General features: G+C 41.4%; 1 protein-coding gene across 1 annotated transcript in view; it reads right to left on the reverse strand.

Annotated features, from left to right (window-relative positions):
- Positions 1-3,704: 3,704 nt before the first annotated feature.
- Positions 3,705-14,199, reverse strand: part of ZFYVE1 (zinc finger FYVE-type containing 1) — a 28,749-nt gene continuing 18,254 nt past the window's right edge. Inside the window, exons 5-13 of the mRNA XM_051791550.1 lie at positions 13,097-13,311; positions 10,928-11,034; positions 9,851-9,959; positions 9,200-9,297; positions 8,968-9,085; positions 8,436-8,606; positions 7,472-7,652; positions 6,868-6,981; positions 3,705-5,817 (exon numbers count right to left, since the gene is read on the reverse strand). Coding sequence (XP_051647510.1) covers positions 5,585-5,817; positions 6,868-6,981; positions 7,472-7,652; positions 8,436-8,606; positions 8,968-9,085; positions 9,200-9,297; positions 9,851-9,959; positions 10,928-11,034; positions 13,097-13,311 — 1,346 coding nt within the window. The 3' untranslated portion in view covers positions 3,705-5,584. The remainder of the gene's footprint in view (positions 5,818-6,867; positions 6,982-7,471; positions 7,653-8,435; positions 8,607-8,967; positions 9,086-9,199; positions 9,298-9,850; positions 9,960-10,927; positions 11,035-13,096; positions 13,312-14,199) is intronic.

Genomic DNA, 14,199 nt, shown 5'->3' on the forward strand with positions numbered 1-14,199 from the left:
CCATCCTGCAGACACCATTTCTTTGGTCCCTTTTGTTCACTGGAGCACAGCACAAAGCAGACCAGGCTCTTCTCACTGACCAAACTATCCTTCCCATCAACACAATTCTCTCAGAAGCCACAGTCTCGCCCATGCTCTGTTCCATATACTCTGCTGCTATTAGTCATCTCTCAGCCCTGATGAATAAAACTCTTTCCACATAAAACCCTTTAGGTCACATAAGGTTCTTAGACATAACAGGCAGAAAAATTTCTATTTTAACTTGAAATGTCTAAAGCAGGGAGGGGATTTGTTTCTGGGTCTTCTGTGGTGGTGTTGGTTATGTCTTTCTGTTGGTCCCAATTTATTGCAGTACATGGCTTCATGGTCATTCCTCCTCTATTATCCTGATGAATACTGAAACTAAGAGATTAAAAAAAAATCAAGTTACTAGTCACAAATTCACACAGGCATTTTTGCATTTCTGAGTTTAATAGGGACCTGTTCTAACAGGACTAGAAAATTAACCATTTGTTGTGAGAATTCAAACCCAAGCATGTACATAGTCCCAAGGTGTCCCCTTACAGACGCTGCTTTCAGAAAAGTTATAATCTGGCAGTGAACAATTCAGCTTTGGTCCTCAAACCTTCAGTTGTTAGTGGCTGCTTGCATATACTATATATACTACATATACTGTAAGCTGAATCAAGCAGTCAATGCCAACCTAAGGTACTTTCTAGACGGGTTCTGGGGTAAGGGATTGGGGTTGAGAGATGCTTGATCCAAGTGTTTAAAACACTTCACAAATTAGTTTAATGTTTCAAAAATGGAAGCCAAGGCACCAAAGTTGATAAACCTTTTAAAGTAATGTCTGAAAATATAACCAAGATCACCTGCCTTTTCTTGTTCAAACAACTTCTTTCCTATCTGTAATTCTATTGATATCATGGTGGCTGTGAAGCACTCCAATGCCTTCCTGACAAGTCATCATCATACATACGCTATTTCTTCTCTCCAGTGCTACTGAAAAATTGCCTTTTAAGCAGAAGCAGAAAGATTTAACCAGCTTCTCAAAACATCAGAAATCAGTGTTTCAAAATCTCCGGACATTCTTGAAATTAGAATTTCTGTAATGCCACAAAACATTTCTTACATAAAGACTTCCGTGTATATATATATACACCACTTGTACTTGTATATCTTTTATTGCTTGAATTATATCCAACAAAAGTGAAGTTAAAAAGCTGAATGCACTTTAATTTTGTCTTAAGATAACTGATTAGCTGCCATTCTACTTTAGCTTTGTATTTGTCACACTATACTGTTGATTTTGAAAACCCTCATATCAAGATTTTATTTATTGTGGCATTGCCATGATTTCACAAATACATTTTAAGACATACTATGTGCTGTGACTGACAGAATATATATGTCAACATTGCTTTACCATGAAAGAGTGCTCAGCTAAAGCAGGGGGTAGGGACAGGACCTGGATGACAAAAAACAGACAGTTCTATCACTTGCCCAAATCACTCTCTGTTCTCAAATTACTAGCAGGCAAATTGTTGGTGCCAAATTATATTACAGCCATCAGCAATAACTGAATGCAAGGACAATGCCATGATATCTGGCATTATAGTGACTGACAAATGAAACATGAAAATGAGAGGCTGCAAAACAGAGTGATATTAGCATTTAAACCTTATTGGACTGGTTATGCTGAAAGCAAAAATATGAAGAAGAAAGTCTGTATGACCAGGTGGGAAGCCAGAGTCCTGCAATGTTAAAGCCCAGGCTCCCAAAGCAACAGGGGCATTTATGAGTGTCTCAGCACAGTCACGGCAGACAGACACCTGGTATAAATACAAGGCAAACCTAACATAATGATGGTATTTATTTCCAAGAACTCCTGCTGACACCAAAAGCTAGGGAGGGTTGTCATGTTTTCCAGGACACAACCAAAGGTCCAATTCACAAGGGACACACACAGGAACACAGAGGATACCTCGGCCAACTTCAGCTCGTGCAACTGGACAGGAGAATGAATGAACAGGAAAACCAATGGGGGGGGGGGCAAGAGGGGAGCAAAAAACAAAGCAGTTTCTCCCGTGCAAGTAACCACACATTAGAGCCTGCTCCTACCCTGACAACAGCTACATGTTACAGCCGTGCTGTTCTGCCATCCCTTTCCCCAGCTGCAAGTCTCAGGGGCAACGTGCACATGATACATATTTAAGCCAAGATTAGCCTACAGGTTTTGAGTAGGGTGCCTAACTAAAAGTGTGCACATCTATACAAAGCTCACATATATTTGCTTCATAGAATGAGAGAAAAACCCACATCACCTATTTGAAGATGAACCTTCATGCTGAATTGGCATACGTACTCACAATGGAAATAAATCCAGCAGAACAGAGCAATCAGATGCTTTTTCCTCTACAAGTCTAGGCTTGTTTTGTGGTGCTTTGGGTGAGGAATGTGTTTTTTACTGGGCCACACATCTTTGTACATCAGTTAGATCACAGGATTCTTATTTTACTTGATGTCTTCCATAGCATTCCTTATAAGAAGAGGTGGGGACACTGCTTGATGTGCCAATAATCAATCTGATATAATTTTCTGCCAAGAGATTTACATCAGTCAACTTCAATCTGTAACTCAGAACATGCTTTTATCGTGTCATATCTCAGACCAATTGAATTCATTATCCTACCAAGTAAGTGTGTCAATTTTAACTTCTGAAATGTTAACATTACAGTGAACTTCAGTTGATCCAAGGGACGCATTATCATCTTGACCTACTGCAACTTCATGGTAAGTAATTAATTTCTCTTCAGTATAGCACACACAGTGATCTAAAAATTTCCTGGAAAATAGTCCCCTCCTATTGCTGCCCTTGTAAATACACAAGACTTTTTCACAAAGGAGCTGCATTAATGTCGGACCTGTCTCCTACTGCCAGTATGAAACAATCAGAGTTTGTGCTTTTGCAAAATTTAATGTTGCTGTTAAATTTTGACAGGTTTTCCAAAGACTCACTGGCTAGATGCTACCAATACCTCAGCACACAAAACATCTCTCCTAATAGTTTAGGAATAAAACTCTTGCAGGTTTCTACTCACAGTCCCGCCTCTCCAAGCACAACATGCTCCCAATATTGCTTCAGTGATATTTTTTTTCATGATTTCCATTTCCTTCATTTAAGTTTCCTGTAGAGCTTTCTGCCCACAGATGTATTTTAGAGCTCTTTTGTTTATTGAATTTTAATGTGTTAATACCCAATATTGTTGGGCTCTGCTAAAATATGCATCTAACCCTTTTAAATAGCTAAGCCATTTAATAACCATAATCCTGCTGTGCACTCACAGCACCAAATAGTATCAGAAAAAATAAAGGCTATTCTGTACAGAAAACAGCAGTGAACATAAACCTTACAGATCTTTTTTTCATTTTGGAAAACAGAGATCCCAAATACACCTCTCAACACTGTCCATAAAGAGTAACACCAAGCCTGCTGCAGTTTAAGCACCACATAAGATTTTGCTTTGTTGAGAAACAGCATAAAAGATTTAGCTCCAGGATAATCAATCAGGAATGGACTCAGATGCTGACAGGTTGCTAAGTGATTAAAATCACATATATATTAAAAATGTTTAGACAATATTTTCTTTTTGATTGAGTCGGAATTCTGGCTGTGACAAGGAAAAAAAAAATCAGACAAGTTGTTGAAACAGATGCCAAAGATTTTATACAAGGAATGTCATGGCTGCTTTCTCTTTGTGCATTAACATGGTAGTAAAGCTACATGCATAAACAGCACACAGGGCACAGCCTACAAACCAAGAACACATTGCTCACCCATTAAAAAAATAAAAAATACTTTGAAGCACAGAATTATGCTAGATGTACAGAGTGTCTTTTAAAAGAGGATTTCTACCTACTCGTATCCTCACTTGGACAACTCTCAGTTTATGGCGGACTTTTGCTTACAGAAATATGAGACAGTCCCCAGTAAACTTGGCCAGTACCGAAGGTCTCCTGGAACATCTTCTAAATCTACTTCCTTGTGTAGGCTGGATGTAGTTGCAAAGGGGCAATCACTTTGTGAATGTGTTCTTTCAGAAACAAAGTGAGAACCCACTTGTTACAAGGAAAGTCAGTACGCTTGTTCAGAAGATAAAGTCCTTTATAGCAGTTAATTTAATAATACAGTCTTAAAACAGGGTGTTGGGCACTCATCTACAGAAGAGCACATTTAATAAGCTGGGGACAAAATACCACAGTTCCAAGACATTGCATTAAACTCCAGCCACTCCAAGAGGAGGCAACTCCCATGGTGAAAGAATTCATGTGTATGTAAGCCAAGAATGGAGCATTTTAGGCAGTTTAGTTCACAATGGTCTCTTACTTTGTACAAGTGGAACCACAAATCCACAGTATATGACAGTATAAGTTAGGTTAAGTGGTGCTTTTGATAATAAACTCAGTGAATTCATTGCAGTCCTTTAATAAAAGGATGAAGTCCAGTGAGTGCCAGTTGCAAGGAGCAAAGAAGAAAGGTTCCCATTTTCCAGGTTGATTCGTAAATTCATACGATTAGAAGGAAGATGAGTCAAATCTGTGCAGTTTCTATGCAACCACATTTGAGAACACAGAGGCTTCAGAGACTACAGGATCACTTAAAAAGTGGGGGAAAAGAAAAGTCATCACAACCCAAACAATTTAAACTTCATATTTCAGAATTGCTTACAAAACTTGTTCTCTTCTGCTCTGGACAAAACTTTTAACTGCAATGATCTGACAGTGAAATTTGAAGAAAACCTGAGTACATGAAAATACTGTCAGGGAGAGCAAGACCCTGCTACTTTTTGATCTGGTATTAAAGTTGAAATGGCAAAATCAGAATGCTTTGCCTTGTGTCATATGATCTGCTTTACCTTTCAGAGCTTTACTGGTCTCTACCGAGAGGTCTATTTCAACTTGATACCTCTTGCACTGCAAGACCATTGCTCATACCACAGTTCAAACAAACTTGTTCATGAATCTGAGTTTAATCTTGCATGGCCAGAAGGACAGCACCTCCAGATGTAGGACTAGTTGAATTGCCAGGTGTAATTCATACATCAACATTGGAGATTTCCTGGCAGCAGAGTCCGAACCTTCCTCACAGGACATCACGATCAGCAAGACATTCCAAAAGAAGAATTAGAAGGCCATAAGTCTGATCCAATATAGTAAGGAACAACACCATCCATCATTTGAACTAGGAATACTCGAAGCTTCATTAGCCAACCGTATTCTTAATATCCTGAAGTATACATAGTTGATATATATATTTTTTTAATTGAAATAAAATACACTGGATTTTGGTTTGCTCATTTACAAGGGAGCTCCGTCCCTTTCCCAGTTAATTTGAAATTAAAACTAGAGGCTGAACGTAGGCTCATTCCCAGCATTTCAAGATGGATATAACACGAGAGGAGGCCAGAAACTGGAAACATGCACTCTGGCTGCAACAGGTTAAAAGGTGAAAGGGAGACCAGATATTTTCATTTGTAACCCTGAGAACATAAGGAATTGCAAAGATCTGGAGAGGAGCCTGGGGTTAAAGGTCACCAGGCTTTTTATTGCAGTTAAAGCAAACTCGGACTGGGTGATCCCATCCGCGAGAGGGAACCGCTCTGCGGTCGTGTGAGCACTCGTCACAGAATCCCTGGCCACAGGCCCGACAGTGGTGTTTGGAGAGTTTGATACTGAATTCCTTCCGGCAATTGTGGCAGTGCAGGATTTCATGGTCTGGTACCCAGTATGCAGGTCGGGCAGCATCTTTTACCAGACCTAAGGAGGAAGTGAGGTGGGGGGATGAGAAAGAGGGACAAGAAAATAATCTGTCAACATAAGCACATCAAGAATGTACTCCAGGGGAAGCACGCACCCACTGCAAGTCATACTACTGCCATTAAGGGGAGGTGATCTACTGACAGAATACTTTAGTGCAATGGGTGGCCATTTAAGGCATTCTGCCATTCTCCCACATTCTACCTCTCTTCAGAGGGGCAGACTGTTTCTCCTTAAATAGTGGCATCTTCCCTTATTCAGACTCTTCCAGAGGTTGAGACACTTGCTTTTCCCTATCTTCAGTTTCATGTGTGGCCAGAAAACCCCACAGAAACACATGTACTGTCTAAACTGAGAAAGGGATTTATTCTGCCCTTCATGGACTCTGAGAGGAAACACTCACAAAAGTGATAGCGGGACATGCTGCAGGCAAAGCAGTTGAATGATGATCTGCACAATGAGCAGGAAATCAGGTCCAACAACAGAAGATTCAAATATGAAATGTTTGCTGACATACCTAACTGCCACCCAGCACATGAAAGAACAGCAAACGTTCACTGTACAAGCTCACCATTAAAGATCACATTACTGATTACTTCCCCATCATTACCAACCTGGACAGCTTCAAATTCTCAGCCCTCCCCTACAGAAGTACCAAGTGCCAGCAGTATCTGAACACACTTAAAAGGCACTCAGTATCTCTGGAAGAAAACCAAACCTGATAAAATGCTTCCTAATTGGTCAGTCTTTTGGAGCTCCAAATGGCAGGTCACTGCAGTGAATGCATCAGGGGAGTATGAATTACTCACAGCTTGGTGCACACAGATTTGCACAATAGGGAGAAGAGAATGTGAAAGTGTGCAGAAAAAAACGCGTTGAAAACCAAGAGGAAACATTAGGCAGAAGAGGCAGAGAGGGCTGTAGAACTCTCAACCAACAGTGATAGCATAGCAGAGGTGCCAGCCTGTCACACAAACTCTTGAAGTTTAATCAGTTTGAGCACAAAAATGCCTTTAGGCAAAAAATCCATCAGAACAGAATAGAGCTCACCTAAGGGAATGTCCATGGCTGTCACCACTGCTCCAAGTGTGTTTTGCACAGCTTCCCCCACCTTCCTGGCAATAAGTGTCCCCCCTTCCTCATCCGAAGGCAGTTCAGCCACATCTGCATGACACAAGAGTGAAGGGTTCAACACCTACAACCACCACAATTTCTGCCTTACATTAACAAAAACCAGCAGCAAACCCAAAAAGGCATGTTGGAGTCCCTCCTCAGCCTTTATCTCCCACATCCCCAGTCTTGAATTGCAGAGTTTTCATTTTAGCAATAATGGACAAAATACTAGTCTGCTGAAACAGCAGCATCCCTGCTCTGATGTTAGTGCCAGACCATCAGCAGCTGCTGGAAAAACAAAGTAAAGATACAATTAGAAAGTAATTTTGTCAGGGGGTCAAATACCCGGTAGCTCTTTGAAAGGGTCATCTTTCTTCCAAAAGGCATTGAGCTCTTGAGCTTCTCAACCAAAAACTGTATGGAAGCCCAGTTTGAACAACACTGTCTACACTCAGTGGGAATGGCTGTGATCCAGAAATCAGGGGCAAAGACTTCAGGCTGTTGCCCAGGGATAATTCTGTCACAACCCACTCAAAATTACCTAACTGGATGCCCCTGTTTTCGTAGCAGTTGTCACACACGCGCACTGGTGCTGGTCCCCAGCCTCGCTCAGGCACTGGACGGGTCTTGGAAGAACAGCCATCACAGAAGCCCTCTCCGCAGGCCCGGCAGTGATGCTTAGTGTCGTTATCTTTGAAAGGCGTGTTGCACTTATTACAACTCTAATCAGAACAACACAGAGAGGAAAACTGTTAGTTTCATGTTCCTTAAGTCAAAAATAGAGAGCAGAAGCCCAGGATGCCAAGTCTCAGACAAACTGTGAAAAATATAGTTACATACAAGACTTGGGTCCTACCAGCCCCATAACTTTACCCTGGGGAAGTGATTCAGACAGGTAGGTGTACAGTGGTTAAGCAAAAATATTGCTACGATCCCTTCATTCACAATCACAAATAAACACAGCCACATGATGCAGGGCTGAATGGTGGTTGCTTGACCTTTGTGGGGGGTAAGAATTCAGAAGGCAGTTTTCATTGAAGATGAGTGAAAATGAGTCTGTTTCCTGCTAGACACAGGGAACCTTCTCCTATTTGAACTGCTTGATGCTTTTTGCATCTGGTATGAAACCAGAGTTTAACATCTGCACCCACAAAAATAGTACTATCAACTGCAATAGTCAGATTTAATATGTTGTTTCTTTGCTTTGAAAAGAAAGTTCATGCAAGCCAGGGGTTTCTGTGATATTGCTGGGAGAGGAGCTCACAAAGAGTAGGGAGAAACAGTCTCTCTAGCAGGGCTGGGCCAACTCTCTGTTCATACTTTCTCTGGAGAAGTCAAGAACGGGAAGAGGAGAAAACATTTCAATTTTCTCAGAATTGTAGGAGAAGGGATTGTTGCAGTAAAACAAGAAGCATTTGGAATCTGCAAAGTCCTGTATTACTTAAAGGGTAAGGAAAAGGGGTTTTAGTTATACGAAGCCTTTCTCTACAGCAGCTGCTATTTACCAGGATCTGAGAATTGGGTCTCCAGTAAGCTGGGGCAATCTGGTCTGTCAACCAGGAGGTCACAGCTTTTGTGGGTCCCAGGCTAAGTTCAGATACTGACTGAGCCATGAAATTCATGCCATCCAACAAACGCTGAGCTGCATTGTTGTTGTCTTTCAGAAATCCATCAGTCTGGAAAGAAACGGATATTTACGTGAGAATAAAAAAAGGAAATCTTTGGGGCTTTTTAGATGCAGATGGCTCTGCAACCCATTGCTCCTCTTAAATTGGAGGGCAATCAGAAGAAAAAAATTCATCAGCCATGCTTTGAAACAGGGGGGTAGGTCCATAAACACAAACTGTTCATACACTGGCATCTTGGGCATTTCAAGATAGCCAAAAGATGACTGGAGGCCTTGCAAAGGTTCTTTTGAAGAGCAGAGACAGGGAACAGCTGTAATGAAAGCCAATCCATTTTCTCCATCAACATCCAGAAGAACCAAATTAACACAGCTGCCCACATGCACAAAGACTACCCAGCAACCAGACTTACCCCTGGCCAGACGTGCTCAATTTCTGTCCTCACCACAGTGTTCACAGGATCTTGGTTGCCAAACCAATACTGCCGGCTGCGGTACACCACCCCACAGTTGGGGCACTCAATCACATATCTGCAGAAGAGGAAGACAGGTTACCTCAGTGGTAACCTGAAAGCACTCGAGGTCCAGTGCACCAGGTAGCTTAGAGGCAACAGGGAGCAGAGAGATCTCAGCTGCAGTACTCACCCTGACCAGGCATACTTGGCAAGGCCCAGCCAAGGAGAGTCTGTGGAAGCAGAGGTTTTTGGCACCACACTGACCTCCATCCCTCGTTCATAACAGGCCTGTAAAATAAAGGCTGAACTAAAACTGCATTCTTGAGAATCCAAATGTGGATCTGGCAGCTGTTTGGACACCTAAAGCATATAATTAAGATACAGGTGTCTCCACAGCAAAGGAGCACTCATCGGAACTGATTTATAACAAAGCAAAACTACAGTTAATAATGACATCAGGGAAATATTTCTATATCAATAAAGACCATGATGGTAGACAAAAATTTCCCTGTCTCCTGCACATATCCTTCAGAAAAATTGGCAATGGGCATAAGGAAATAGGAAGAGTAGCCACATCAAATATGTAGAAGGTCAGCATTACCCAAGTTAAGAGCAGCTGGCTTCACGGTTTAGCTAGAAAAATGAGACACAGCACACAGAAGTGATAACCTCTCCCAGCAAACATACAAGTTGAATGAGGATCAATTTTTCTTGTCAAGGCTATGAGCACCTCTGACATTTTGAAAAAAAAAGGAAGAAAACAGGTACATGCCTATGATATTCTCATATACTGGGTCATACTTTCTCACTCTTCAGATCTTGTCCATGTATCGCTACTCACCTTGCAAGTGTAGACTCTGTTATCGTACTGGTGAGAATATCTGCATCGACTTTTGGATTCATGAGGGACTCCTTCCTTTGCATGGTTCATGCTCCTCTTACAGCCACACCTGAGTATGCAAAAGCAAACCCTGAGTTGTCACTGTTAGATACAGGACAGATGTCACCAAGATTTCATTTCTATTACTATTCTTGCATTTATACAGATGCTGTACCCTCAAACCATTTCCACAACTGTACATACAGCAATGACAACATTTATCATTGAAAGGCAGGCTTTTCAGAAGGAGGTGTAGCAACTGTTTCACATACAAAGCAGCACTAACAACAGTTCACTGCAGAAAATGATCACTGTAGCAAATTTAAATTTCAGAGAGTATTTTGGGAAAGACTAAACAAGTTTGGAAATTGACCACAACAGACTTAACAGTGCAGCCTTTGCAAGGAATTGCTGGAAATTCTCTAATGAACATAAGAGAGCAGAAACATAGCACTATATCACATTCAAGAGGAAATGCTTCCAGAAGCATAACCAGCCATAATATCATGCTGCTATACACCTCACAGACTCAGACCACTGACTGCCACCTACTGCCCTTCCAGGTTCAATCTTGGGGCTCTTCCCAGAGAGCTACAAGCCAAGGTCTAATCAAATCTAGAGCTCCACTTAGACATGGTCACTGAACACAGTGGCCAGCCATGATGTATGCTTTAGGACTGTCTATACCATTTAGGTAACAAAAATGTCAGGAAAAAAACACAGGAAATTTCAAGGGATTTATTTAGGCACTCCTTTCTTCCTGCTCTGCTTGCATTTGGGAAAAGATATGGGCAGCACAGGTTTGTAGCCATGCACAAAAATAGAGTAGGCAAAAACCATGCATCCAGCTGGGATGCAGCAATAACAGTCATCCAATTTACATAAGAGTTGAATTTCAAGATAATTCTGCCTGGAAGTACTAGGTGATGATAGGTGATGTCAGCTGTCAAGATGTCACAGAAACTTTACGTTCTGTGGCTGCAGACCAGAGCAGCACTATCCTCTAGAAGGATGGAGAAGCATTTCTCATCCGCTTACCCACAGCTGAGGCACACAGAGGAGCATGTGAAATATTCATCTGGAAAGAAAGAGCTGTGAGCCATCTGGTCATCAGGGATCTCCCCACTGAACCGGTCACTTAGAGCCTGTCAAAAAGAAAAGAATGAACTGGTAAGGGATGGAGAGCAACGAAGACATTTTATGCAAGCTTTTGCAAGCAAAAGCATGGATTCCTCTACTGGAGGGAGAGGCAAAGAGAGTACACAGCTAACAAATAATGTCTGTCTTACTAACCTGGAAACCAAGACAAGGACTGAAAACCAACAAAGAAGACAGTCTTGCACTTGTTATTGAAAGAAGACATCATTTGCACTTGTTGGAAAGTGACCTGATTACTTGTAAGATACTCTTCTCCTCTCCTCCTCTCCCTGCTTTGAATTTTGTAGCAGAAATGGGTGAACGAAGATTGCATCCACCTCTGTGCATGCAATCCGTGCCCAAAATAGTAGGGCTCTTGCTAAAAGGGCTTTACATTCTGGAAACCTCACAAAGGAAACTCAGAGGATCATTTCTCACAGTACGTGAGGACACATTCTTTGCCTCTCAGCTCAGAAAGTGCTGCCCTGAGCTTTCCTCTGCCCACTCAACAACTGCTCTTCTCTGGTGAAACTGCAAAACTGAGACAAAGGGATTTGTACCCTTTCCTGGAAACATCTATTCTCAGATTAAATCAGTCCTTAGCATTGGCATAATTACCTTTTCCAGTTCTTTTGGGTGTTATGATTAGGAAAAAAAAACAAAGCAAACACTGGAACAAAGCAAATGGTTAAAGCTTTTCTTGATGGACATCTCTGAAGGCATGAGGTCTAACTGAAACTCTTACTACAGGTGAGGTTAATATAGTGGCTGTCTGCCTTTCTCTTCCTTCCTCTCCCTCACAGGGTTGGGGGTGGGTGGAGTGGGTGCATCTCTGCTGTCCTAAAAAGGGTTGGCTGCAGCAGACGTGTGTGTATCTCTCTCATCATAACTTCCCTCAGATAAGATCTCTATGTAGACATTTGATTTCACATAATTTCAAGGAAATTGGCTTTACTTTCTCTTTCAAGCTTGACTGATACTGGACAATGAATTAAAAAATTAGAGGAAGTGGACATAGATCTCTAGGAAGCCTTATGTCCTCAATAAGTGAAGCAAAAAAAGTTAATTTGTCAGAAGCGATCTGAACACAGCAAACACTCTACTGGACATGAATTTAAGTATATTAGCATCTATATCTGAAACCAGGTTACTTCACTATTGCAATAAAGTCCTAGAAATTAAACTGAAATTAACCACTCCAGCTGTTTTCCCCTTGCTGCCTGTCTGCTCCCTAATGCATACATGCCACCCTGATACTTCCAGTGCTTCAGCTACCACAAATACAGAGCAGACAGAATTATCTGTTCCAACAGCTGTGACTAACATCAGAAAAGACTGCTAGCACTACCTTCTTCTGCAGATATGCCCCAGCTCTGCCTGCCCCTCCCTGATGACAGCTGTGCTCTTCAGGCCAAAGAAAATATGATGTTAATCAGGTAGTGGTAGCAATACAAGTGGAAACTTGTAGAAAGACTGCAAATTTGAAGCCCCCAAAATCCCTCTGACACCCTAGCAAAGTGAACTGTCTAAGAAGATCACTCGCTCTGAAGTAATACATCATTTGGCTTTATCCCATCCTGTTCCCTAGCTACCAGCACATCTCCTAGGCCTTGGGTTATGCTAAATTCAGTGCTAGGTTTTGCCAACTATTAACTCCCTCCAAATATCTTGCATTTTCTCCTCTTGTGCTGAGGCCATCTTTAGGAATTTCATAAAAAAAAAACTCCTTCTGAGCCTTCTCTTTGTAAATCACTAAGTGCTTGTTACTCACAGCCCCAGTTACTTTTTTCTTCCCAGCTCAGTTTTTTGATTTTGCTTAGTTTTGCTCTATAACTTTTCTTGACTTTCATGGTCTTTACTAAGGTGCTTGTTAGTTTTCAAGTAAAAAGAACAAAAACTACCCAGCCTCCTTGGCTGTTACACAAAATTATTATCTTCATGGAAGACTTGCTTTATCCAGACACCTGCTATCTGCATCAGTGGTTCATGTGCTCTACCTTTATGAGCTGCAATTGAGTTACTAGCAACAGTGATACAAATAAAGACTGTGACAAACTCTTCTCCACTTACTTTTAGTGCTTTGTAGATAACCCCAGGCTGCCTAGGTGACCGAGTAGTATTGTTCTCCAGCTGCTGCTCCACAGCTCGCCTAAGCCCAGAGAAATCTGTTGGAGGATTGTATGTCCTTGTTCCCTTGTAGTGAATTGAGCTGAAAGCCTCAGGAAAACAGCTTAGCTTCCGAAACCGATCCTGAATGAGCTTCTCAGGAACCTCAGAAGGATGATCTATACATAAGAGTATCAGCAAGTACATAAACAACTGACTGTTCAAAATAATATTTAAATGGCATAGTGCTTTCATATGCAATATAGTTCTAGTTTCCTTAATCGAATCTTCTAATACATCTGGAATGCAGTTATTGTATTTTAAAATAAAGAAAAGAAACAAACTGTTTCCAAAAGCAGCCTCTGCTTTGTGACACAAAGCTTTAGATTCTAAGACCAAATTCCTCAGGTAAAATCAGAGACATCTAAGTTTCCAAACAGATATCCAGATTAAGGAGTAATTTAGGACATAATACAAGGCAACATCATGTCAACACACTTATTAGTTCTTCTCACCAGCTCATAATTTGGTATAGCCAGTACGAGCACCTGATAAGTGGAGGACATGAACCTTACATGGATTGCTTGTTCTCCATGCCAGTACTGTAGCAAGGAAGACCAAGCCTTTATCAACCATTTGTATGTGGAAAAGCACTTCAGAGCTGGTCACATCAGGTCAGACTCCACAGAGCCAACTGCATTCTTCTGCCTGCTTCCAAGTACCTGCTGTACATTTCAGAATAAGGCAGGCCCTTTCTTCCCTGCCCTAAAACTATATTAACACACTTATCTCAGTTATCCATTGAGACAGATGGTTACAGCTTTCTGCGTATCCACATGCTAAGTGGTTTCTTTCCTATTCCTACTGTGACCAGCAGTGATCACAAAAATATAATTTTTTTACTACCCTGACTTTGCATACAGGTGCAAAGTGTCCTCACTAAAGGCTGACCTGTTGAAACAGTAAATGTCAACAACTATATGAAACTGTGAACTGCTAATCAGCAAACTGGTATGTAAGAAAAGGAACTGCCTTGTAAGTAAGTTAAAAGTTATTAAGAGGTTACT

This window comes from Manacus candei, unplaced genomic scaffold, assembly GCF_025592945.1.
Source record: "Manacus candei isolate 608988 ecotype Guabito, Panama unplaced genomic scaffold, ASM2559294v1 h1tg000033l, whole genome shotgun sequence".
NCBI lineage: Eukaryota > Metazoa > Chordata > Aves > Passeriformes > Pipridae > Manacus > Manacus candei.